This window comes from Oncorhynchus kisutch, unplaced genomic scaffold (assembly GCF_002021735.2).
Source record: "Oncorhynchus kisutch isolate 150728-3 unplaced genomic scaffold, Okis_V2 scaffold3465, whole genome shotgun sequence".
NCBI classification, from domain to species: domain Eukaryota; kingdom Metazoa; phylum Chordata; class Actinopteri; order Salmoniformes; family Salmonidae; genus Oncorhynchus; species Oncorhynchus kisutch.
This window is the reverse complement of record NW_022265410.1, coordinates 251,251-278,441: the sequence shown is the minus strand read 5'-3', so window position 1 is coordinate 278,441 and position 27,191 is coordinate 251,251. Positions and strand designations below refer to the sequence as shown.

At 41.5% G+C, this 27,191-nt stretch overlaps 1 protein-coding gene across 4 annotated transcripts; it reads right to left on the bottom strand.

The window, feature by feature from the left end:
- LOC116371654 (gasdermin-E-like) lies at positions 1 to 27,191 on the bottom strand. 4 transcript variants are annotated; one of them, XR_004208974.1, is made up of 12 exons: positions 26,971 to 27,191; positions 26,100 to 26,355; positions 21,379 to 21,583; positions 18,177 to 18,351; positions 17,687 to 17,807; positions 17,400 to 17,525; positions 16,345 to 16,472; positions 15,850 to 16,021; positions 15,669 to 15,742; positions 15,281 to 15,574; positions 3,279 to 3,431; positions 1 to 1,202 (listed from the first exon to the last, which is right to left on the bottom strand). XR_004208974.1 is itself a non-coding variant. In XM_031820542.1 (10 exons), the coding sequence occupies exons 2-10, from the start codon at positions 26,329 to 26,331 to the stop codon at positions 15,341 to 15,343; spliced, it is 1,467 nt and encodes a 488-aa protein (XP_031676402.1). In that variant the 5' UTR covers positions 26,332 to 26,355; positions 26,661 to 27,169; the 3' UTR covers positions 10,869 to 15,340. The 4 variants fall into 4 exon arrangements, 2 of the variants coding, with proteins under 2 accessions (XP_031676402.1, XP_031676403.1); XR_004208973.1 differs by lacking the exon at positions 26,971 to 27,191 and adding an exon at positions 26,661 to 26,786 and having other exon boundaries at positions 82 to 1,202; XM_031820542.1 differs by lacking the exons at positions 1 to 1,202; positions 3,279 to 3,431 and having other exon boundaries at positions 10,869 to 15,574; positions 26,661 to 27,169.

Here is a 27,191-nt window from a genome sequence, read left to right as displayed (position 1 = left end):
TCAATAAATAATTATTTTAATAAATATCCAATATGCTGCACTGGTTAATTAATTAAAGGAATTCTGATTGCATACGGTTTTCCTGGTGAATTATTAGTTTCATGTTCATTCTTGGGCTTGCTATCCTACTGGCACGGTAGAGATCGGATTTGTAAATACAATTTTGCACAGGTCAGAGGCAAACTGGTAGGTTTATACAACGTATAGATGCTTTTTTTCAGAGGGAGAATAAGTTTATTCATGTTCTGCCTTGTACAGTGCTGCTGCGGTACAGTAGAATTATGAGATTAACACATGGTACTTTGTGGGAGTTGTTGTCCCACAATTCCTGCATATCAACCAATCAGCATCCAGGATCCGAACCTCCCATTTTATATTATTATTATTATTATCATTGCATTGTTGGGAAAGAGCTCACATAGTATGAATTTCACACTATTAAACCTGTTGTATCCTGTGCACATGGCAAATTAACTTTGAACTTGAATGAAGCAGCAAAATGCAGATTTTTACAGTATATCTGAACTGGATAACTTTATTCATTTTAACATTGGTGTCAAGACAGCTACTCTGTGCAAAATAAAAACAACATACATTTCATTAGTTCAGTATAATGTTTGCCTTGTTTTCATAAAGTCAGAACCAAACCCAATCTCAGTTTAGTTTGCCATTTATTGATTAGTATTTAAGTTATTCTGGAAACATCACATTGAAATTGCTAATTGAACTTCGGATCTTCACATATGAGTCATACAGTTAGACACCATCAGTGTTTTAAGGTTAGTAATGACTATGCTCTCAACTGTCACACACCTCCACCTTCATGACTGCACGACTACCGCATGACATGGAGGCCTTGATGGTCACATGATCACCTTTATAAGTGATACTGGAGCCATCTCCTTCACCCCTAACAAATCTTCTCTCCACACTGTTATACATCTCACCATAAAGAGCTTCATCACATAGTTTGCAGTTGTTGAAGATTCCCACTGCGAACCAGTTGGAGAACAAGTTATAGTCAAAGGGCACAGAGAACATGACAGCTATTATTATTGTAGGGATTGAAGAGCTCATAGGTGAAAACACCAACAGCTCCCCTTGCTTTACCGGCGGTCTTGGTGAACGTGCTGACGTCTCTCTTTGAAGGTCCTACAGTAGGCTCCAAGGGACTTAAGTTGTAGCCACTGTACATGTGGACCCTAATGATAAAAGAACATCACAAGGTTACTCCAAAAAGCACCAAAATAGAAAACAATCACACTTTTTGTAAGAGCAAATTGGATATCCTAGGCTAAAACTACACAAATAATGCATTGGTAAATGAGCAACGAGAGTTTCATGAAGCTGAACCTCCCGAATCCCTTTACCCACATACAGTGAAGTATTCAGACCCATTGACTTTCTACATTTTGTTATGTTAGTCTTATTCTAAAATGTATGAAATAATATATGTAATCCATCTACACACTACCCCATAATGACAAAGCAAAAACAGGTTTGTGGAATTTCTCTCCAATATATTAATAATTAAACAATTACATTATTTACATAAGTATTCAGACCTTTTGCTATGAGACTCTAAATTGAGCTCAGGTGCATCCTGTTTCCAATGATCATCTTTGAGATGTTTCTACAACTTGATTGGAGTCCACCTTTGGTAAATTCAATTGATTGGACATGATTTGGAAAGGGACACAGCTCCCACAGTTGAAAGTGCATTTCAGAGCAAAAACCAAGACATGAGGTCAAAGGAATTGTCTGTAGAGCTCCGAAGGTCTCCAAAAACATAGTGGCCATCATCAATCTTCAATGGAAGAAGTTTGGAACCCCCAAGACTCCTCCTACATCTGGCCGCAGGCCAAACTGAGCAGTCGGGGGAGAAGGGCCTTGGTCAGGGAGGTGACCAAGAACCCGATGGTCACTCTGACAGAGCCCCAGAGTTCCTCTGTGGAGATGCGAGAACCTTCCAGAAGGACAACCATCTCAGCAGCACTCCACCAATCATGCCTTTATGGTAGAGTGGCCAGACGGAAGCTATGACAACCTGCTTGGAGTTTGCCAAAAGGCACCTACATAACTCTCAGACCATGAGAAACAAGATTATCTAGTCTGATGAAAACAATATTGAACTCTTTGGCCTGAATGCCAAGTGTCACGTCTGGAGGAAACCTGGCCCCATCCCTACGGTGAAGCATGGTGTTGGAAGCATCATGGAGTGGGGATGTTATTCAGAGGCAGGGACTGGTAGATCAGTCAGTATTGAGGGAAAGATGAACGGAGCAAAATACAGAGATCCTTGACAAAAACCTGCTCCAGAGCAGTCAGGACGTCAGACTGGGGCGAATATTCACCTTCAAACAGGATAACAACCCTAAGCACACAGCCAAGACAATGCAGGAGTGGCTTCGGGACAAGTCTCTGAATGTCCTTGAGTGGCCCAGCCAGAGACCGGACTTGAACCTGATCGAACATCTCTGGAGAGACGTGAAAATAGCCGTGCATCCAACATGACAGAGCTTGAGAGGATCTGCAGAGAAGAATGGGAGAAACTCCCCAAATACAGGTGTGTCAAGCTTGTAGCATCCAAATACCCAAGAAGACTCGAGGCTGTAATCGCTGCCAAAGGTGCTTCAACAAAGTACTGAGTAAAGGGTCTGAATACTTATGTAAGTGTCACATTTCCATTGAGTTTTTTTATACATTTGCAAAAATGTATAAAAATCTGTTTGTTTTGTAATTATGGGGTGTTGTGTGTAAATTGATGAGGTGCGGAAAACAATTTGAATACATTTTAGAATAAGGCTGTAACGAAAGAAAAATGTGGGAAAAGTTAAGGGGTCTGAATACACTGTAGGTTAGGCCAGCCTATCGGTTTCTGAAAGAATGCTGATTGGCCTGATTGTGTCTACAATTTGGCAGTCTATCGGTTTGAAGTGCTGTCAGACACTGAATCACCAATTAAAATAATAATAGGGGGAGGAATGAACAATTCATAGGCTGGGCCAGGCAAAGTAAATGCTACCAAGAGGATACTGTCATTTTCTCAATAACCAAAATGTGAGTGTGAAAACTGATTGGATGGACTGAAAGGAGTCTGGGATAGTGGTAAATGAGATACGATTCTTCAAATCAATAACCTTTTAAGTATTGTGGCTCTGACTCTAACCTCCAGTCTACACTAGAAGCAGCGCGCAGGCTGATCCATGCCAAACAGAGCCGCCACGGCAACGGTGAAGTCTGGGGGTTAGAGATCACAGAATAAAAAAAGTAGTTACTTTGGGTTGACGAGAACATGGGAACTGCAATCATTTGTAGTCTCAATGGTGCAGTTCCGGTTAGTCGGAATGCTTGAAGAAATCGCCATAAGCGACTCAGCCCAGGTAGGAATAGACATGATGGCGGTTGTAATAGCGATGGTGGCCCTTAGCCTGTGGAGACAGACACAGCACAATGGCACAACAACATTCAGTTACACGTTCACCTATAATTTCACCTAGCAGTATACAACTCCTATTGACAACTATAGTTTCACCTAGCCGTATGAAACTCCTGTTGACACCTACCGTTTCACCTATTAGTATAGAACTCCTATAAATCAGTCACTTTATGGCATAAATGAAAAGAGCTGTAAAGTCAACCTCTAACAATACATTATTGTTAGTTATATGCAGAGCTGGATCAAATTCCAACATGTATTTGCATTGCTATTTGAAAATTTTATGAATTATTTGAATTAATAAATAACCAAAACAACCACTTGTATTAACAGTATATAAGAGCAGCGTCAACTCCCCATCAGTACGACCAAGAATATGACTTTCGCGAAGCGGATCCTGTGTTCTGCCTTTCACCCAGGATAGCGGAATGGATCCCAGCCGGCGACCCAAAAAAACGACTTCGTAAAAGAGGGAAACGTAGCGGTCTTCTGATCAGACTCCGGAGACGGGCACATCGTGCACCACTCCCCAGTATACTTCTCGCCAATGTCCAGTCTCTTGACAACAAGGTTGATGAAATCCGAGCAAGGGTAGCATTCCAGAGGGACATCAGAGATTGTAACGTTCTTTGCTTCACGGAAACATGGCTCACTGGAGAGACGCTATCGGAGTCGGTGCAGCCAGCTGGTTTCTCCACGCATCGCACTGACAGAAACAAACATCTTTCTGGTAAGAAGAGGGGCGGGGGCGTATGCCTTATGGCTAACGAGACGTGGTGTGGTCACAAAAGCATACAGGAACTCAAGTCCTTCTGTTCACCTGATTTAGAATTCCTCACAATCAAATGTCGACCGCATTATCTACCAAGGGAATTCTCTTCGATTATAATCACAGCCGTATATATTCCCCCCCAAGCAGACACATCGATGGCTCTGAACTAACTTTATTTGACTCTTTGCAAACTGGAATCCATACATCCTGAGGCTGCATTCATTGTAGCTGGGGATTTTAACAAGGCTAATCTGAAAACAAGACTCCCTAAATTGTATCAGCATATCGATTGCGCAACCAGGGCTGGCAAAACCTTGGATCATTGCTATTCTAACTTCCGCGACGCATATAAGGCCCTGCCCCGCTCTCCTTTCGGAAAAGCTGACCACGACTCCCTTTTGTTGATCCCTGCCTACAGACAGAAACTAAAACAAGAAGCTCCCGCGCTGGTCCGACCAATCTGATTCCACACTCCAAGATTGCTTCCATCACGTGGACTGGGATATGTTTTGTATTGCGTCAGACAACAACATTGACAAATACGCTGATTCGGTGTGTGAGTTCATTAGAACGTGTGTTGAAGATGTCGTTCCCATAGCAACGATTAAAACATTCCCAAACCAGAAACCGTGGATTGATGGCAGCATTCGAGTGAAACTGAAAGCACGAACCACTGCTTTTAATCAGGGCAAGGTGACCGGAAACATGACCGAATACAAACAGTGTAGCTATTTCCTCCGCAAGGCAATCAAACAAGCTAAGCGTCAGTTTAGAGACAAAGTAGAATCTCAATTCAACGGCTCAGACACAAGAGGTATGTGGCAGGGTCTACAGTCAATCACGGATTACAAAAAGAAAACCAGTCCCGTCACGGACCAGGATGTCTTGTTCCCAGGCAGACTAAATAACTTTTTTGCCCGCTTTGAGGACAATACAGTGCCACTGACACGGCCTGCAACCAAAACATGCGGCCTCTCCTTCACTGCAGCCGAGGTGAGTAAAACATTTAAACGTGCTAACCCTCGCAAGGCTGCAGGCCCAGACGGCATCCCCAGCCGCGCCCTCAGAGCATGCGCAAGACCAGCTGGCTGGTGTGTTTACGGACATATTCAATAAATCCCTATCCCAGTCTGCTGTTCCCACATGCTTCAAGAGGGCCACCATTGTTCCTGTTCCCAAGAAAGCTAAGGTAACTGAGCTAAACGACTACCGCCCCCGTAGCACTCACTTCCGTCATCATGAAGTGCTTTGAGAGACTAGTCAAGGACCATATCACCTCCACCCTACATGACACCCTAGACCCACTCCAATTTGCTTACCGCTCAAATAGGTCCACAGACGATGCAATCTCAACCACACTGCACACTGCCCTAACCCATCTGGACAAGAGGAATACCTATGTGAGAATGCTGTTCATCGACTACAGCTCGGCATTTAACACCATAGTACCCTCCAAGCTCGTCATCAAGCTCGAGACCCTGGGTCTCGACTCCGCCCTGTGCAACTGGGTACTGGACTTCCTGACGGGCCGCCCCCAGGTGGTGAGGGTAGGCAACAACATCTCCACCCCGCTGATCCTCAACACTGGGGCCCCACAAGGGTGCGTTGTACTCCCTGTTCACCCACGACTGCGTGGCCACGCACGCCTCCAACTCAATCATCAAGTTTGCGGACTACACAACAGTGGTAGGCTTGATTACCAACAACGACGAGACGGCCTACAGGGAGGAGGTGAGGGCCCTCGGAGTGTGGTGTCAGGAAAATAACCTCACACTCAACCTCAACAAAACTAAGGAGATGATTGTGGACTTCAGGAAACAGCAGAGGGAACACCCCCCTATCCACATCGATGGAACAGTAGTGGAGAGGGTAGCAAATTTTAAGTTCCTCGGCATACACATCACAGACAAACTGAATTGGTCCACCCACACAGACAGCATCGTGAAGAAGGCGCAGCAGCGCCTCTTCAACCTCAGGAGGCTGAAGAAATTCAGCTTGTCACCAAAAGCACTCACAAACTTCTACAAATGCACAATCGAGAGCATCCTGGCGGGCTGTATCACCGCCTGATACGGCAACTGCTCCGCCCACAACCGTAAGGCTCTCCAGAGGGTAGTGAGGTCTGCACAACGCATCACCGGGGGCAAACTACCTGCCCTCCAGGACACCTACACCACCCGATGTTACAGGAAGGCCATAGAGATCATCAAGGACAACAACCACCCGAGCCACTGCCTGTTCACCCCGCTATCATCCAGAAGGTGAGGTCAGTACAGGTGCATCAAAGCTGGGACCGAGAGACTGAAAAACAGCTTCTATCTCAAGACCATCAGACTGTTAAACAGCCACCACTAACATTGAGTGGCTGCTGCCAACACACTGACTCAACTCCAGCCACTTTAATAATGGGAATTGATGGGAAATTATGTAAAATATATCACTAGCCACTTTAAACAATGCTACCTAATATAATGTTTACATACCCTACATTATTCATCTCATATGTATACGTATATACTGTACTCTATATCATCTACTGCATCTTTATGTAATACATGTATCACTAGCCACTTTAACTATGCCACTTTGTTTACATACTCATCTCATATGTATATACTGTACTCGGTACCATCTACTGTATCTTGCCTATGCCGCTCTGTACCATCACTCATTCATATATCTTTATGTACATATTCTTTATCCCCTTACACTTGTGTGTATAAGACAGTAGTTTTGGAATTGTTAGTTAGATTACTTGTTGGTTATTACTGCATTGTCGGAACTAGAAGCACAAGCATTTCGCTACACTCGTATTAACATCTGCTAACCATGTGTATGTGACAAATAAAATTTGATTTGAGTATTTGTTCATTCAAATACTCTTTCAAATATATATATATTTTTTTAAATATTATATTTTTTTTCCGGCATTGTCACGCCCTGACCATAGTTTGCTTTGTATGTTTCTATGTTTTGTTTGGTCAGGGTGTGATCTGAGTGGGCATTTTATGTTGTAAGTCTACGTTAGTTGCTTGTGTCAGCACAGTTCTTATGATAGCTTCACGGTCGTTGCTCGTTTATTATTTTGTATATTTTGTTCAGTGTTCTCTGTTGATTAAATTCACGATGAACACATACCACGCTGCATTTTGGTCCTCCGATCCTTCCAACTACCCCTCCTCAGACGAGGAGGACGACGATCGTGACAGGTATATTTAGCTTGTCATTAAGGGTGGGTTGCACCAACATGGAATAACTCTTAAACTGGGTTAAAATCCAGGTTTATCGATTAATCTTGTTGCACCAAATTTTTAATCTGGTTCTAAATTAATCCAGGTTCAATTAAATCCTTCCTTTAATCTACATTTAGTTTTCACTTTAAACCTAGATTAATATTAAGCCTGTTGCTAAATAAATAAAAAAATATATAAATTTAGATTCGAGATTCTAAACTGCCACTTGAGGTGGTTGAACTGATCAAATGTCAGCATATCTACTGTGGAGAGACCCAAACGACAGAGTTCCTCAGAGAATGATTAGAGACAGGTTGAATCCTGTTCAATTTTATGATAATGATACGTTTTAAAGGAGATACAGAGTCCTTGGAGAAGCGGTAATGCAACTAGAAAGAAAGGTTGAACCAACCATTAAGCATGGGAGTGAAAGGAACACGGCTGTACCTCCTGGTGGCCCTATGGTTCTACACACCTGGATGTTTCCAGATGGTGGATGGGGACCTTTTTGGACTCCACAAGTCAACCGTCTGCAGGATTGTATCAGGATCAGTATCCAGTGCTATTGCCGGTCTGAAGAATCAGTACATAACGTTCAATTCTACAGAGGAAACGGCAGCTGGATTTTACAAGAGAGCTAGATTCCCAGGTGTATTAGGGGCAATAGACTTTACACACATTCCTATTCCCAACTATTCCGTATTCTGAAAGGTTACTGCTTTATCAACATGCAGGCTGTCTGTGATGACAAATGTCAGCTCTCCAACATCCTACTGCTCCATCAACGTGCAGGCTGTCTGTGATGACAAATGTCAGCTCTCCAACATCCTACTGCTCCATCAACGTGCAGGCTGTCTGTGATGACAAATGTCAGCTCTCCAACATCCTACTGCTCCATCAACGTGCAGGCTGTCTGTGATGACAAATGTCAGCTCTCCAACATCCTACTGCTCCATCAACGTGCAGGCTGTCTGTGATGACAGATGTCAGCTCTCCAACATCCTACTGCTCCATCAACGTGCAGGCTGTCTGTGATGACAAATGTCAGCTCTCCAACATCCTACTGCTCCATCAACGTGCAGGCTGTCTGTGATGACAAATGTCAGCTCTCCAACATCCTACTGCTCCATCAACGTGCAGGCTGTCTGTGATGACAAATGTCAGCTCTCCAACATCCTACTGCTCCATCAACGTGCAGGCTGTCTGTGATGACAGATGTCAGCTCTCCAACATCCTACTGCTCCATCAACGTGCAGGCTGTCTGTGATGACAGATGTCAGCTCTCCAACATCCTACTGCTCCATCAACGTGCAGGCTGTCTGTGATGACAGATGTCAGCTCTCCAACATCCTACTGCTCCATCAACGTGCAGGCTGTCTGTGATGACAGATGTCAGCTTTCCAACATCCTACTGCTCCATCAACGTGCAGGCTGTCTGTGATGACAGATGTCAGCTCTCCAACATCCTACTGCTCCATCAACGTGCAGGCTGTCTGTGATGACAAATGTCAGCTCTCCAACATCGTAGCTAGATGGCATGAGGTCTCAGAGTTTTTGTAGTGTGGAAAAATAGATTCCTGTGCCTACAGGAGGGGCTCCGCATGCCGATGGACACTACAATGACAATCATTATTGCAGTGGCAGTTCTGTATAAATTTGGCAGGAGACTGAGGAGGACCTACCTGAGGAGAATGGAGAGAGCCAGGTGCAACAATGGAAATAGAACACTGTGAGGAAAATCTTGATTGAGAATCATTTTGCAGTCTAAGGTGTATAATGTAGTATTGGTAACAAGTAAAAAGCAATATTATATTTTGATAACCTAATTAGCAATTGTACGTGTCTATCTGTATTAAAATGTATTATTAAGACTTGTTCTCAATACCATACAGGGTGGAACTGGAGGCACCAGAACACAAGAGTGGGGACAAGACTGGAGGACAGCAAATTGCTTGGGAAAGGATTGTTTTAATAAATAATTGTTTAAATAAATAAAAAGATCAGCATTAAGTATTTGTTTCCCTGAAGGAGTTTTTGTTTCTGAATTTGCAGTAACTCTTTTTGTAAATTCAGGACCTTTATCTGCAGTAGATTCTTCTCTCCAGCTCCAAAACATCAATATGAGCTTGATTTCTGTCAGTTCTGGGGCGTCGCCTTGGCCTGTGACGTTTTTGCTGATGTTGCAAGATCCACGCACTGCTGTTTCTCCATGGCACAGGCTCAACTAAAGGAAATAAAGAAAATTAACTCATTATTAGTAGGCTATTTACGTGCCCATTCGGTACATTAATTGAATTGAGGCTTATGATATGCCCAGCCTTGGTACAAATGATGTTATGCAACATGCTGTAATGGGCCTGATTACGGTAACATTGTAGTAAAGTAGCATTAACGTTAGTTTTAGTCATTCATATTTACCAGTTATTTATGCTTACTAAATATTGGTGGGTCGATTTTTCCACTGTCATCATAGGGGGCAAACTGCTGGGGAATCATCTCGCATATCTTCTGGAAGAGAGGATCAATTCCTTTGGACGGAGGCCCCCTCCCGTCAGAAATAGCCCCCGCCTCTCTCTGCCGCATCTTTTTTTGCCTTTCGCTTTTAAGTTTTTCCAGCACGCCTTCATCCCTCTTCTCTTTAATCCGAGTCGATCTGTCGCATAAAATGGCCCGTGTCTTCCTTCTTTTTGACAGTTATGTTGTCTGTCTTTTTATCTTCCAGTACATTACTAAATTCCTCCCATCACATATTTTACGTGCCATGATCAGGTGGCTAGCAGACAAATAATACATGACTAAACAACAATGTTAAGTAATGACAATATTAAGTTATATTTCATGCTAGCTAACTTGGTTTATAATCTAGCTAGCTACAGTAGCTAACGTTAGCTACCGAATGACTTTTCTGTCTAGTACTGGCAAATAATGGAATATATTTCAAATCAGCCAACCCATGAGATCCTTTCACGATGGAGTTGCAGTACTTCTACATTGTTATTATTTAATCAAGGAACAGCACCTTTGTGGCCTCATTTGCAAAGTAGGCTAGCTACATCGTTTAAACTCATGAAATACCTAATATATTGGTGTAACATGTCACTACTCATAGTTAAATCCATTAATCATAAATCATAAATGAAGTGGTGCAACACATATCTGATTAATTATAAACCTAGATTTACAAATCCTAGTAGATTAGTTCTAATCCTAGATTAATTTTCACCATGTTGGTGCAACCCACCCTAAGAGATGATTTAATCATAATGAAAATCAAACACACACATTGTGTTGCCAGTCACAGTGTAGGGCGCAAGATGCAACTGAACATTTACAGCTGTGGAGAAAGCAAAAAGGATGGAGGAAACTTGCCTTGAAGTGTCGTAGAAATATTGGTTCAGTAATATCTCTCAGATACCGGAACTTGTGAATTCAAAATAGACTTTATTTCAAAGTAATAAGCCAAGTTGGTCCATGGAGCAACTGCCAGGCCCAGACTCAGAGATCTCTTTATATACACAGCTTCAGTGTGACGCAACACTCCTCTTTATATAAATTATCTTTACCCTTTGGTGTTCAGACACTATCATCACTTTGTTCAATCCCATCTTCCCTTATTAGCACATACTTCAGGGCATAGTTTCTATTGGTGGCGGAACCATAGCAATGATAAAAAATACGGACATACACAATGCAAGTGCATGTCTTAAGGATACTTATAGGAGTAGGTAATGGCTTTCCCTAGGCCTATAATGACACAGACATACATACATATACACATAATGGCTTCTCTTAATCATATATTGATTTTTATTACTACTCTGAGATGCATAATATATGTACTGGAAGATCACCCATAGAAGAGCTGGGCATCTTGTTATGACATGCATTAACTGAATTAGTTCCACATAATTAAACCTATGGAGAAGCGGCTTCTATGGGGGATCTTTGAATATCTTTTAACCTCTGAGTTGGTTTAATGTTGGACCAGAGCAAACGTTACTTAGCTAACTAGCTAGTGTGCAGAGCAGCACTATAATTAAAAACACATCTTACCTTTTTGCAGTTAATGAATCCAATGTGACGTGTGATAACTATAGCACAGAGAGCACAATGCCTGCAGTCCAAACACTAAAAAAGACACACCCTATCCCCTCAGCCCTCAAATGAAGTGGACACTTCTGATGACGCATCATGACTGCTTAAAAGACGCACCCTATCCCCTCAGCCCTCAGCCCTCAAATGAAGTGGACACTTCTGATGACGCATCATGACGTCTGACGACTATACACTTGCAAGGCGAAGGGCGAGAGAGGAAGGAAGGAATGCCTTTTTAAATGGACCACCCTTGGCCTGAAATTGTTCACTTGTTCATCCCGCGATGATTGTGTTTTCAGCCACCGGTATCTTGTGGGTGCTTTATATACGCTACAGTTAATTATGACTGCATGTCTACTTATATTAACTATATAAATATTAATATACAACTACTGTATGATAGCTAGCAAATAAATTAGCTAACTAACGTTAGCCTATCTAGCTGGAACTTCTGAAGGAACATTTTTTATTTCTACAATTTCCAAAAGATAACCAAACAAATACATATGTACTTTTTACGAGACATGTTTGTGCCGTCATGTGCATTAGTAGCACAGTTTCTAACTGATTTGTATTTGTTTTAACTTACACTTGTATGTTGACCTCTCCATTGATGTTGTTTTTACGTTTTCGCAGACTTTTCTTAGCAGACATACAATCATCACAAATTGAATTTATGGGGAGTTTCAGGTCCCGGAGTGAACATAATTGTACACTCGCAAAGCCGACTAAAAAGGAGGGCTGAGGGGCTTACTTTGCAAACTTCCCTTGCTTGGCCAATCATTGGGACCGCCCGCCAAAATGGCGATGGGGATTCCCCCAAAGGAATAAGAGGGTAAGTGGACGAGGGTGTGTCTTTAAGTGTTTGGACCGTGAGCTATTAGACATATATTTCACCGGATGTATAAAAGTGAAGCATCCGGTTGGCGTTTATGGTGGTGAGGAAGCCCAGTGACCGGCAGTGGGAGAAGATGGAGCGACTCGAGATGGATTTTGCCCGATATTCTGCTAATTTTATTATCAATGAAACATTTGATCTCCATACAGTTTTCTGTTTCCAAAACTAGAATCTGTAACTAAAAGAGTGCACAAAGTTTGGTGGACTTAACTCATTGTACATACAGTGAGTCTGGAAAGTATTCAGACCCCTTTACTTTTTCTACATTGTGTTACATTACAGCCTTATTCAAAAATGTGTTGTATTTTTTGGTCATCAATCTACACACAATACCGCATAATGACAAAGTGAAAACAGGATTTTAGAAATGTTTGCAAATGTATTAAAAACAGAAAACTAATATTATTTACATCAGTTTTCAGACCCTTTGCTATGACTCGAAATTGAGCTCAGTTGCATCCTGTTTCCATTGATCATCCTTGATGTTTCTACAACTTGATTGGAGTCCACCTGTGGTAAATTCAATTGGTTGGATATGATTTGGAAAGGCACACACCTGTCTATATAAGGTCCCACAGTTGACAGTGCATGTCAGAGCAAAAACCAAGTGATGAAGTCGAAGAAATTGTCCGTAGAGCTCCTAGACCGGATTGTGTCTAGGCACAGATCTGGGAAAGGTACCAAAACATTTATGCAGCATTGAAGGTCCCCAATAACACAGTGGCCTCCATCATACCTAAGTGGAAGACGTTTAGAACCATCAAAACTCTTTCTAGAACTGGCCACCCGGCCAAACTGAGCGATCGGGGAGAAAGGCCTTGGTCAGAGAGGCGACCAGAAGGACAACCATGCAGCACTCCAATCAGTCCTTTATGGTAGAGTGGCCAGACGGAAGCACATGCTTCAACAAAGTACTGAGTAAAGGGTCTGAATGCTTATGTAAATGTAACATTTCCAGGTTTTTTTTTCCTATAAATTTTCTAGTGTTTTTAGTTTTTTTTGCTTGTCATTATGGGGTATTGTTTGTAGATTGATGGGGGGGACGGGACAATTTAATCCATTTTAGAATAAGGCTGTAACGTAACAAAATGTGGAAAAAGTCAGGGGGTCTGAATACTTTCGGAATCCACCGTAGAGGACTTTGTTTAGGACGGGTGCACTAGGTAGGATTTGTCATTTGAAACTAAATGATCCAGTATCTTTATCCATTGAACTAACATTGTTCCAGAAGAAAGACAGAAGGAAACAAGAGTGACTTTTAAGTCTCAGATTTCCATTAATGTATTCCAAACAGAATGTTGTAGCTTTACTACATCGGAAAAGGCCCAGGTAAAATGAAAAACTGTGTATTAACCTGTGTTTCTTTTCTAGTAGTGCGCCAACGTTTCATTTCAGGACCACGGACAGCTACTGTTAGCTAGAGCAGGAGAAATGCAAGGCATGCTGTGGCGAGTTCAGCACCAAGGCAGTGGAGACTCTAGAGCGCCACTAACAACTAGGAAGACCACATGATGATTTTTGGACTACTGTACCCTCCAGGGGGCAGCAGCAACTTTCTCGAATAGCTGAGCCTGGTTGATAAGCACATCATGTTGCTGCCAATTAAGGTGATTGTGAGTCAGTGTCCCAGGTGGCAAGCCGTGAGGCTGCTGGGTTTGTTTGGTGGCCATATTTATGTTTTATCACCATATGAAAAATGATTATGCGCTTGGACTGGCCGACCAAGAGGACAAGACGGAGATGGCCCTGAACTCCGTATGTGGCTGTCTCCTGGATACATGCGCATCCAACATCGTCCTCAAAAGCAAATTTCTCAAGTAAATGCACACATTCATTCAGGTTACAGACCATGTAACTAGACCTAGGACCCCTAGACATAATGAGTGAGGTTACAGACCATGTAATTAGACCTAGGACCCCTAGACATAACGAGTCAGGTTACAGACCATGTAATTAGACCTAGGACCCCTAGACATAACGAGTCAGGTTACATACCATGTAACTAGACCTTGGACCCCTAGACATAATGAGTCAGGTTACAGACCATGTAACTAGACCTTTGACCCCTAGACATAACGAGTCAGGTTACAGACCATGTAACTAGACCTTTGACCCCTAGACATAACGAGTCAGGTTACAGACCATGTAATTAGACCTTTGACCCCTAGACATAACGAGTCAGGTTACAGACCATGTAACTAGACCTTTGACCCCTAGACATAACGAGTCAGGTTACAGACCATGTAACTAGACCTTTGACCCCTAGACATAACGAGTCAGGTTACAGACCATGTAATTAGACCTTTGACCCCTAGACATAACGAGTCAGGTTACAGACCATGTAATTAGACCTTTGACCCCTAGACATAACGAGTCAGGTTACAGACCATGTAACTAGACCTTTGACCCCTAGACATAACGAGTCAGGTTACAGACCATGTAACTAGACCTTTGACCCCTAGACATAACGTTATGGGTTATGGGCTTCCTAACAATACATTAAAAAAATCATTATAACAACAATAAGCTATGCAAGTGACTCTGAAAATAGCCTTGTTGTTTTTGAATTTTGTATACTTTTTGAATGGTCTTCAATAGGCAAAAACTTCATTAAAGGCATCTGGCAGAAGTAAATACAACTGCGTTTTGATGAAAAGCCATTAACACGGAAATATGACGTAGGAATGTGTCATTCATTAATGTACAGTAGTGGGAATATTATTTTGTACATTTTTCTTCACACATGTGCATTATCTTGTTTTTGATATGTTTTACTCCTGCTCTAAGTCTCTTTGCAATCATCAACAATATGTTATCAAATGTGACATTTCTGAAATTCTTACCTTACGGTGCAGTTCATATATCCACTTTGTAGCACAAGGAATGTTTCTATTCGGCTCAATCTATCCTAAAGAGGCCAGGCCATTCACAGCGATACTCATGACAAGAGGAAGGTGTCCAGGACACATAACTGAAGTCACTGTGAATTCTGCGTCCTCATTCAATCTGGCAAGTTCTACATTGGAGAGGGCAAAGAGACTCTCTGTCCTCTGATACAGCTCCTCCTCAGTCAGAACAGCCAGACCTGCATCTCTCAGAGAGAGGGTCTCCCCACTCCCTGCTGCCACATGCTGCACCTGGAGGACAAGGAGCACAGGAATAAGCTTACATGCACTCTTTTCTAAAAGGTCATATAGGACTAGAGGCTCAATCAAGCAGGTGTGAACTCACCAGGATCTGCAGGGCCTGTAAGACTGGAGGACTGCAACAGGATCCCAACACAGAGAGACCTTCATCTGTCATTCCTGAATAAATAAATATACACACATAAAACCACAGTAGTGAACCTAGTTTCCCAGGAACTGATCAAATAATAACTAGAGAATCCTGTGAAAACTACTCTCTATCTCACCGTCCATGGCACTGACAATGAGGTGGATAGCACTGAGAAGTGAGGATCTGATCTCGTCCTCATCCTTCCCAACACATTGGTCTACAAGATCCAGTATGGCCTGGACTGTTTCTCTCTCAGACTCTTCCAGGTCACCCAGGTCAGGAGTCTCACCTTCACACATCTGATCCAGCTGTGACAAGGGGTGGGGGAGGGGGAGAGAGAGTGTGAGAATATGAAAGACAGTGAGAATGTTACAGATATTCAGGGTGAGATATTCATTCCTGCTATTAGTTGTGTGTGTGTGAGTGTCTACATTGTGTGTGTGTCTACATTGTGTGTGTGTGTGTCTACATTGTGTGTGTGTGTCTACATTGTGTGTGTGTGTGTCTACATTGTGTGTGTGTGTGTGTCTACATTGTGTGTGTGTGTGTGTGTGTCTATATTGTGTGTGTGTGTGTGTCTACATTGTGTGTGTGTGTGTGTTTGTGCCCTGTTTCTGTACGTCTCACTCACCACACTCTCCAGCACACTGACTGTCTCTCTGTCCTCCATGGTTGTCTTGAGGAGCTGGAGCAGAGAGGACCGTTTGGCTGCTGGCAGGACTGACAGCAGCTGGAAATGACCACTCAGTTTCTCCAGTTCTGTCAACACACAAACAACAGACAGACCATGTTACTTTGTCAAAGTGTGATCAACAGTGTGGTAACTTCATAATTACTAATCAAAGAGAACAATTTAAATATTGAACATTCCATTCAGTAGACTACATTACATGTTGACCAGACGTTCCATTCAGTAGACTACATTACATGTTGACCAGATGTTCACTTCAGTAGACTACATTACATGTTGACCAGACGTTCCATTCAGTAGACTACATTACATGTTGACCAGACGTTCCATTCAGTAGACTACATGTTGACCAGATGTTCCATTCAGTAGACTACATGTTGACCAGACGTTCCATTCAGTAGACTACATGTTGACCAGACGTTCCATTCAGTAGACTACATGTTGACCAGACGTTCCATTCAGTAGACTATATTACATGTTGACCAGACGTTCTATTCAGTAGACTACATTACACGTTGACCAGACGTTCCATTCAGTAGACTACATTACATGTTGACCAGACGTTCTATACAGTAGACTACATGTTGACCAGACATTCCATTCAGTAGACTACATGTTGACCAGACGTTCCATTCAGTAGATTACATGTTGACCAGACATTCCATTCAGTAGACTACATTACATGTTGACCAGACGTTCTATTCAGTAGACTACATGTTGACCAGACATTCCATTCAGTAGACTACATTACATGTTGACCAGACATTCCATTCAGTAGACTACATTACATGTTGACCAGACGTTCTATACAGTAGACTACATGTTGACCAGACATTCCATTCAGTAGACTACATGTTGACCAGACGTTCCATTCAGTAGATTACATGTTGACCAGACATTCCATTCAGTAGACTACATTACATGTTGACCAGACGTTCCATTCAGTAGACGTTGACCACTAGACAGGAGACATTACCATCCACTGGCATTATTACCTTCGTTCAGATTTAAGGGGCTGTTGGCATCAGAGTCGCCTCCCAGGTCCATAATTCCATCCTCTTCAATGTCATCCTTTGACGTAACCTTTTCAAAGCCCCCATTGTTGGAGAAGAGGCACAGCTCTGTGGACAAGAGCAGACAACAGTCATAACCAGTCACTCACAGACAGATACAGTGGCTACACTAAATACACTGAGGAACATAGACGCTGGCTGTGTACTTTACCATGGTACTTAACCATGCAGCTATACCTGGGACATTGATAAACCATACACTTCCTCACCAAACTGTCCATTGCATTTGACGTAGAGTTCAATCAGACTGTAGGCCACGACAGTGTATTCAGGAATCTTCAGCGACACATCACTATCTGTCTGAGTACTGCCGCTCTGCTTCATAGAGTCCTGTGGAGGAAATGTCAAATCAGTCAGAGACGTTTGGTGCCCAGACGACCCAGATTCTAACCCAGACAGTCATCTATACTACACCATTACATCTTCAGGAAGTGGTTCTAATGATAATAACAGGAAATTATCTATGTGGGAATTCAGGGCTACAGTATTCATCACTCCTGAACAGACATCTGTGATCTGTCAATATGCTCCTGACATTTATTTTATTTATCATAAAGTGAGATTATTGAGATTAAAAATCCATTTTACAACAGAAAATCTAAATCTGTGTTGTCAATTATACATTATGAATGATTTTCCACTCAAAATGATGAAAACATCATTCACTTCAATAGAAAGCTTGGTAATCTTTCCTACTACCTTCACACTCAGGGCCACGCAGGCGCTGATGTTGGCTCCTGCATTGCCACGCTTCCGGACTTTGTTTGTGACCTGGCAAGGTTGTGATGTCATAATCCTCTCTGTCAACACCCCTAATATTGCCCTGGGCTTCTCCTGGGTCTGCTTGATCACAGGGTGGGTCATGTCCAGGCGTCTGCAGGAGGGACCCAAATAAATTATACAAAATATAGAGTGGGCAAGGAAATATTATTTAAAGCTATTAGCTGTGTTTCTTACTAGAGGGTTATTCTTGAACTGCATGTATAAACTGAACTGCCTCCTACTCTGTCCCAGATTCTAATATATGCATATTATTATTAGTATTGGATAGAAAACACTCGTACCATAGCTCAGAACGAGAGTCACTTCATGTGTACCTTTTGATAGAGGCGCGTAAACAGAAAAGTAGCATCAGTTTGTTTTGCTCCTGTATTGAACACAGATCATCCCGTCTTCAATTTGATCGATTATATACGTTTAGAAGAACCTAAAGTTGTATTACAAAAGTAGTTTGAAATGTTTTGGCAGCGGTGTTTTTCTGGATCAAACGCGCCAAATAAATGGACATTTTGGATATATATCGACGGAATTAATTGAACAAAAGGACCATTTGTGATATTTATGGGACATATAGGAGTGCAAACAAAAGAAGCTCATCAAAGGTAAGGCATGATTTATATTTTATTTCTGCGTTTTGTGTTGCGCCTGCAGAGTTCAAATATGCTACTCTCTCATTGTTTACTGTTGTGCTATCATCAGATAATAGCATCTTATGCTTTCGCCGAAAAGCCTTTTTGAAATCTGACATGTTGGCTGGAGTCACAACGAGTGTAGCTTTAACTTGCTCTCTTGCATGTGTAATTTAATGAAAGTTAGATTTTTATAGAAATGTATTTGAATTTGGCGCTCTGCATTTTCCCTGACTATTGGCCATGTGGGACACAAGAGTCCCGCCTACCCCAGAGAGGTTAAAGGCTCTCTTCAATCTGTAACACTGACGCCTTAGACTTTTAAAGGTAATTTCTCTTTGAGCCGACATATGCAATGCTTAATGTGAATGCTGTCTCTGCCAAATACATTTTTTACAACTTACCTGGGAAAATAAGGGTCAAATAAAAAATTGCCTTTACATGTCAATCACACTGTAAAGCTGAATTTCCACGATGCGGATTGAGTACAGCCCTAAAATGACAAATAGTTAGACATTATAAGAGTTTTAGTTGATATTGAGCTGTTTATCAATGTGAAAACATAATGGAAGTCCTTTACATTGCAAAACATTATTTGTATGTATTGTTTAATGAACTTAAGGAAAGCAAATAGGTTTGTCCCAGTAGTGATGTGTAGAGTTGTAGGGACATGTTGCGGGGATTTAGAGACATCGTTCTATTATTTTGAATGATAGGAAGTAAATAAAGGTATTTGATATATTGTATAGATCAATAAAAACAAATAAGGCTATTAAAATACTTTTTTTAAACAAATATAATATGTGTCCTTAAGCTTCATGTCTTTAGTGTTCCCACCTTATAAATCACTCATTAAAATAATATAAAAGGACATTAAGCATTCTCTCAAGTGGCAAGCTGTTATACTAGCTAATCACACCCTTTAAGTACAGTATGTCAGACATTTGAGGATTTTATTGATCATTTGGTGTGTGTCTAAATAAAAAGCGTATTTGCTGTTTAAATGAAGGGAAATTACATTGTGAGCAAAATACTTAATCATATCTCTTTAGTAAACTATTTTTTAAAAGGTTAATGACCTTTAGATTTGGAGATAAACGCTGCATACTGTACATGTCGTCTCAAGTGTAAATGACCTTCCATGGTCCGGATTGAATCTAGACCCTGTGATTCTTTAGTGTTATGCTGATTGTGATAGCAGTGAGGATTCTAAGCTGTATTCTAAGTATGAATCTAGACCCTGTGATTCTTTAGTGTTATGCTGATTGTGATAGCAGTGAGGATTCTAAGCTGTATTCTAAGTATGAATCTAGACCCTGTGATTCTTTAGTGTTATGCTGATTGTGATAGCAGTGAGGATTCTAAGCTGTATTCTAAGTATGAATCTAGACCCTGTGATTCTTTAGTGTTATGCTGATTGTGATAGCAGTGAGGATTCTAAGCTGTATTCTAAGTATGAGGAAGTTGCTAAATCAGTACAGTTCCACTTCTTTGTCATCTGACAGAACTTCAACCAGAAAACACCCTTTTCACAACCAGTATACAACCTGACCATGATGTCAGATTAGATGCCAGCATGACCGCATTGCAACCCATTTTGCCTGCTGGTCTTGGGTCTAAATATTGACTCCTTGGGCAGGTGAACCGTATGATTGTAGTTAACATACCAATCTGGACTCCTTGGGCAGGTGAACCGTATGATTGTAGTTAACATACCAACCTGGACTCCTTGGGCAGGTGAACCGTATGATTGTAGTTAACATACCAACCTGGACTCCTTGGGCAGGTGAACCATATGATTGTAGTTAACATACCAACCTGGACTCCTTGGGCAGGTGAACCGTATGATTGTAGTTAACATACCAACCTGGACTCCTTGGGCAGGTGAAGCATATGATTGTAGTTAACATACCAACCTGGACTCCTTGGGCAGGTGAACCATATGATTGTAGTTAACATACCAACCTGGACTCAGGGATTGAAGTGAACGTAAATCTGTCTCTCTCCATTTAGTGTAATATGTTACGTTTCGTATGTATTCATTTGTGGATGTCCATCATTCATTTCGTATGATATGTTACGAAATACTATTCGTAAGATATGTTACGAATTACTATTCGTATGATATGTTACGAAATACTATTCGTATGATATGTTACGAATTACTATTCGTATGATATGTTACGAATTACTATTCGTATGATATGTTACGAATTACTATTCGTATGATATGTTACGAAATACTATTCGTATGATATGTTACTAATTACTATTCGTATGACATGTTACTAATTACTATTCGTATGACATGTTACTAATTACTATTCGTATGACATGTTACTAATTACTATTCGTATGACATGTTACTAATTACTATTCGTATGACATGTTACTAATTGCAACCCAGATTCACCTGGTCAGTCTGTCATGGAAAGAGCAGGTTTTCTTAATGTTTTGTCCACTCAGTGTATGTACAGTATAGGGCAACTCACTTGTCTTTCGAGTAGTTAACCAACTCCTTCACTTCCACCTCCTCCTTCTTCAGTCTGCCAAAGGACGACTCTTGTTCGTTGAAGCATTTTAAGCCCAAGTTAAGTTTTAAATCAGCCGCCAATCCCTCCACATTTCCTTCTGAGTTCATTTCTTTCTTGTCAGCAAATGTCCCACTGTGGTCCACGAAGTCAGACTCCTTCACATCTGAGGGAACATTCAACATTAGAATAGACACATGATCATTTTCATATTTTTTTCATAAAGGGGGAATTCAGACCCGAGTTACTCTGAAAAATAAGAACCTAACAGATGGCGCTGCGAGCAGAGTTCACCATGATTTGTCATCAAACCAAAGAGTCCACATCAGTGGAGCAGAGCTGGCAACAAACAAGGTAGGCTAGTTCCTATATCTGTTTACACTCATTTTGACATCTTGGGGAGATGAGAATCGTTGGCTGAACTAATTATGGGATACGGACCTGGAGAGCCTGAGTTTAATTATATAAGCCCATTGTGTAACAACCGGTCGTAGCTTTATAGTAAATGGTAATGCCCGGAATGTAAACTCATACAGGCTGGTACCTGTAGGGTAAATCCTAGGGGGTTACTCCCCAGTGGGTTGGTTCCTGCTATTACTATAAAGTCAATAGTAAATCCCAGTGGGTTAATACCTGTGATTACTATAAATATAGGGTGAGTCCCGGAAGGTAAGCCTGCACAGGCTGGAACCTACGAAGGGTGAGTTCTAGGGGGTAAATCCCGGTGGGGTTGGTTCCCTGCATAGCTATAACGGGGTGAGTTGTATTGGCCATAAAAGTGTGTGTGAATGGAAGGTTAGTTGTGTGCCCTATTGGGGTTGTAAACCATTGCAGATTATGTGGATATATTGAAGCAACATCTCAAGACATCAGTCAGAAAGTTCAAGCTTGGTCGCAAATGGGTCTTCCAAATGGACAATGACCCCAAGCATACTTCCAAAGTTGTGGCAAAATGGCTTAAGGACAATAAAGTCAAGGTATTGGAATGGCCATCACAAAGCCCTGACCTCAATCCTATAGAACATTTGTGTGTGCGAGCAAGGAGGCCTAGAAACCTGACTCAGTTACACCAGCTCTGTCAGGAGGAATGGGCCAAAATTCACCCAATTTATTGTGGGAGCCTTGTGGAAGGCTACCCGAAACGTTTGACCCAAGTGAAACCATTTAAAGGCAATGTTACCAAATACGAATTGAGTGTATGTTAACTTCTGACCCACTGGGAATGTGATGAAAGAAATAAAAGCTGAAATAAATCATTCTCTCCACTTTTAAAATAAAGTGGTGATCCTAAATCACCAAAGTAGGGGAATTTGTATTAGGATTAAATGTCAGATATTGTGAAAAACTGAGTTTAAATGTATTTGGCTAAGGTGTATGTAAACTTCCGACTTCAACTATATATACAGTCGTGGCCAAACGTTTTCAGAATGACACAAATATTAATTTTCACAAAGTTGGCTGCCTCAGTGTCTTTAGATATTTTTGTCAGATATTACTATGGAATACTGAAGTATAATTACAAGCTGTCAAAGGCTTTTATGTGTCAAAGGCTTTTATTGACAATTACATGAAGTTGATGCAAAGAGTCAATGTTTGCAGTGTTGACCCTTCTTTTTCAAGACCTCTGCAATCCGCCCTGGCATGCTGTCAATTAACTTCTGATCCACATCCTTACTGATGGCAGCCCATTCTTGCATAATCAATGCTTGGAGTTTGTCAGAATTTGTAGGTTGTTGTTTGTCCATCCGCCTCTTGAGGATTGACCACAAGTTCTCAATGAGATTAAGGTCTGGGGAGTTTCCTGGCCATGGACCCAAAATATCGATGTTTTGTTCCCCGAGCCACTTAGTTATCACTTTTGCCTTATGGCAAGGTGCTCCATCATGCTGGAAAAGGCATTGTTCATCACCAAACTGTCCTGGATGGTTGGGAGAAGTTGCTCTCGGAGGATGTGTTGGTACCATTCTTTATTCATGGCTGTGTTCTTAGGCAAAATTGTGAGTGAGCCCACTCCCTTGGCTGAGAAGCAACTCCACACATGAATGGTCTCAGGATGCTTTAGTGTTGGCATGACACAGGACTGATGGTAGCGCTCACCTTGTCTTCTCCGGATAAGCTTTTTTTCCGGATCCCCCAAACATTCGGAAAGGGGATTCATTGGAGAAAATGACTTTACCCCAGTCCTCAGTAGTCCAATCCCTGTACCTTTTGCAGAATATCAGTCTGTCCTTGATGTTTTTCCTGGAGAGAAGTGGCTTCTTTGCTGACGGCACGTGTTTCCTTGCAGGTAACCATGTTTGACAGAGGAAGAATAATGAAATAAGCACCACCCTCATTTTGAAGCTTCTAGTCTGTTATTCAAACTCAATCAGCATGGCAGAGTGATCTCCAGCCTTGTCCTCTCACACCTATGTTAACGAGAGAATCACTGACATGATGTCAGCTGGTCCTTTTGTGTGGCAGGGCTGAAAAGCAATGGAAATGTTTTCTTGGGATTCAGTTCATTTGCATGGCAAAGAGGGACTTTGCAATTAATTGCAATTCATCTGATCACTCTTCATAACATTCTGGAGTATATGCATATTGCCATCATACAAACTGAGGCAGCAGGCTTTGTGAAAATGTATATTTGTGTCATTCTCAAAACTTTTGGCCACGACTATATATATATATATAAACACATACATTATATACATTATATATATATTATATATATATATACACATTATATACATATTTACATATATTTCACTGTGACCTGCTTCAACTGACTCAGGCAGTGAGGCAGGCTGTTGCTGAGTGAGTGAGTTAGGGGAGTGCTAGAAGGGTGTGTATGTTGAGACACTGGATTAGGGTGGTTGAGAGATAACTGCTGCAGGCAGCTTAGTCCATTATTGGCTGAGTCACATGAGTGAGAGGAGACAAGGCAGCAGACTCACACTTTATGACAACTTTTTACCAGTTGTAGGGAGGCTATTTAGAATGCCATTATGGAGTCACCTATTTTTTCCAACCATTTTACAATAAAACATGTTAACACGCTACAACTGATGTGCATCAAGAAATACCGGTGACAAAACACAGGATAACCACTTTGGGCAAATTAGAATAATTCACGTGGAGGTGGTTTAAACTCCATTCTAATGTGGACTGGGTTTTACACATGCTCAGTTCTAGGGTTTCCGGGGATGTGCTAGTGGAAATCCTAAATGGAAGTTCTGGAACTCCCTCGCTGATTCTGTGATTGGGAAAAGTCCTCAATGAAACAGACAAATGTGAAGAATGACACGTTTGCATCCGTTGACCTATTAGCCTATTAATTGATATGCCGTTGTTGGCTACTGTAGAATATCATTTGACAAAATACTTATGTTGAAATGGAGTTGCTGGAGTCGATGCAAATCAATTTGTGCCACTTGTGCAGCCTACTTGGAGCTGGAACACGGATTTAATAAATAGCCTGTAACTTCAGTTTAATGTTGTTATAGCCAAGTGTTATTATGAAGTTATTAATGGCCATGTTTAGTTAATTAAATTGTAAGTTATCAAAGTTCTATCGCAATTGTCATCAATTGTTAGAATGCATTAGATTGACAGTAAGAGTCAGTCAGATTAGGCTACAGGTAAACAAACTCTGGCTGTTGTTGACAAGCATATGCAGTTCATTACATATTATTCATATTCAATTCAGTGATTGAAATTATGACCTCATCCCAAATAGCCTATTCCAGCAGGCTATTGGTTAACACAAGCACCCTGCCTGAGGGGCTGCTCTGGTGTTTACAGGGTAGCCTAGTGGTTAAAGCGTTGGACTAGTAACTGGAAGGTTGCAAGTTCAAATCCCCGAGCCGACAAGGTACAAAGCTGTCGTTCTGCCCCTGAACAGGCAGTTAACCCACTGTTCCTAGGCCGTCATTGAAAATAAGAATTTGTTCTTAACTGACTTGCCTAGTAAAAAAAATAAAAAAATGGCCAATATACCACAGCCAAAGGCTGTATCTAGGCACTTGGCGTTTCATTGTGTGTTTAAGAACAGCCCTTAGCTGTGGTATATTGGCCATATACCACATCCCCTCGGGGCTTATTGATAGGATCCCTGTCTTATAAGAGTTTATTGTTTATCTTGTCATTATTGTACTGCCGTGTATTGTTTATATGGTCTGTCTTTGAGTTTAATATCGACATCCATTGATGGAAAATTATCTGGTGAGTTTAATAAGGGCAAATTATATTTTCTCTTGCGACATATTCAAATTCCTATCATGTTATAGTTTGCAATAAATATTATTTGGATAAAAAAGGTTTATTGCTGTAGGAAATAAAGGTTGGACTAGTTTTCAGGCCTTTTGGGTGGGTTTTGCGTAGTCAACGCCCGGGAATTTTTTTCTAGACCTGGCAACCCTGCCAGAGGGGCTGTTTTATTTATTTGACCTGTATTTAACCAGGCAAGTCAGTTAAGAACAAATTCTTATTTTCAATGACGGCCTCGGAACAGTGGGTTAACTGGTCTAGGAACAGTGGGTTAACTGGCCTAGGAACAGTGGGTTAACTGGCCTAGGAACAGTGGGTTAACTGCCTTGTTCAGCGGCAGAACGACAGATTTTTAACTTGTCAGCTCGGGGATTCGATCTTGCAACCTTTCGGTTAATAGTCCAACGCTAGTCCAATGTTCTGGTGTTTACCTGGGTTTAAAGGTTTGTCTTCAGGTTCTCCGGGTTTCAGCACATCACTCAGGGAAAAGCCTCTGGACTGGTATTTGGGTTCCTGCCAGAAGCATCCACATCTGGGCCTGGTCTTCACAATGAGTGAGAGGAGATTCAGTTTACCAGAGCTGTCGTTCAGACTGGACACAGGAATCAGGCTACCGTTAGAATCTACTTCCTTCAACATGGATTTTACGGCCTTGGAAATCATGATGGTGGTGGATCGTGTTTCTGGCTGCAGCAGATGACAAAGACACAAATTAAAAAGATGTCTAAGAAACAAAACTAGGATGAAAACATGAACACTCAATACAACAGCTTCAGAAGTGCATTCTAAATACATTTCACAGTTGTCAAGACACTCAATAATGCAAACACAAGGTTCAATTTCCCTGGGAAAAGAGTGGATCAGAACAGAGTAGCATTGCTTTTGACAAGACAGGAATACAGACAGGAAATAATTTCAGTCAAAATTGTTGGTCATTCAAGACAATCCAAAGCATGCTGTCTTTTATTCTGATCGCAACACTGCTTCAATACCTGGTTCCCACTGCTTCTTCCTCTGGGTCCTTATGACTTAGAGATACGTTATGAATGAGATAGGAATATGTCTGAAATGCATTAGCTAAGAGTTCATTATATACTAGTAGGAGGAGTCTCTTTTACTGGGAAACTGTCCTGTTCCACTCTTACATTCCTGCTCTTCACTTCTGTTTTATTTGATGAGAAAATAACTTCTCTAGAAGCAGTTAGAGCTACATGCCACATTACTGGGAAGTATATTCTGGTTTGATGTGTTGTCATCCTCATAGCATCCTTCAACCAAGCAGACGGTAGTTCCTGCAAGTACCTGGATGTTCGTATGAACAATGTGCGTCGCTGGAAAGTCCAAGTAGAGTGTCTGCTCCAGTGTCCAACAACACCTCTATTTCCTACACAGACTCAGGGTTATTACAGTTACCAGAGAATAATGCTCCTGTTCTTACATGTAATAACTCAGTAACTCATCCACTTTCACTTTCACTTCAGGCTACCGAAGCACAGCTTTGTTTTTACACTGCTGCTACTTCC

Coding starts and splice junctions, on each gene's coding strand:
- LOC116371654 (XM_031820542.1), bottom strand. CDS start 26,331: ATGATTTCCAAGGCCGTAAAATCCATGTTGAAGGAAGTAGATTCTAAC. Junction 17,526..17,686: donor CAAATGCAATGGACAGTTTG/GTGAGGAAGTGT, acceptor TCTTGTCCACAG/AGCTGTGCCTCTTCTCCAAC. Junction 16,473..17,399: donor CCCCTTAAATCTGAACGAAG/GTAATAATGCCA, acceptor GTGTGTTGACAG/AACTGGAGAAACTGAGTGGT.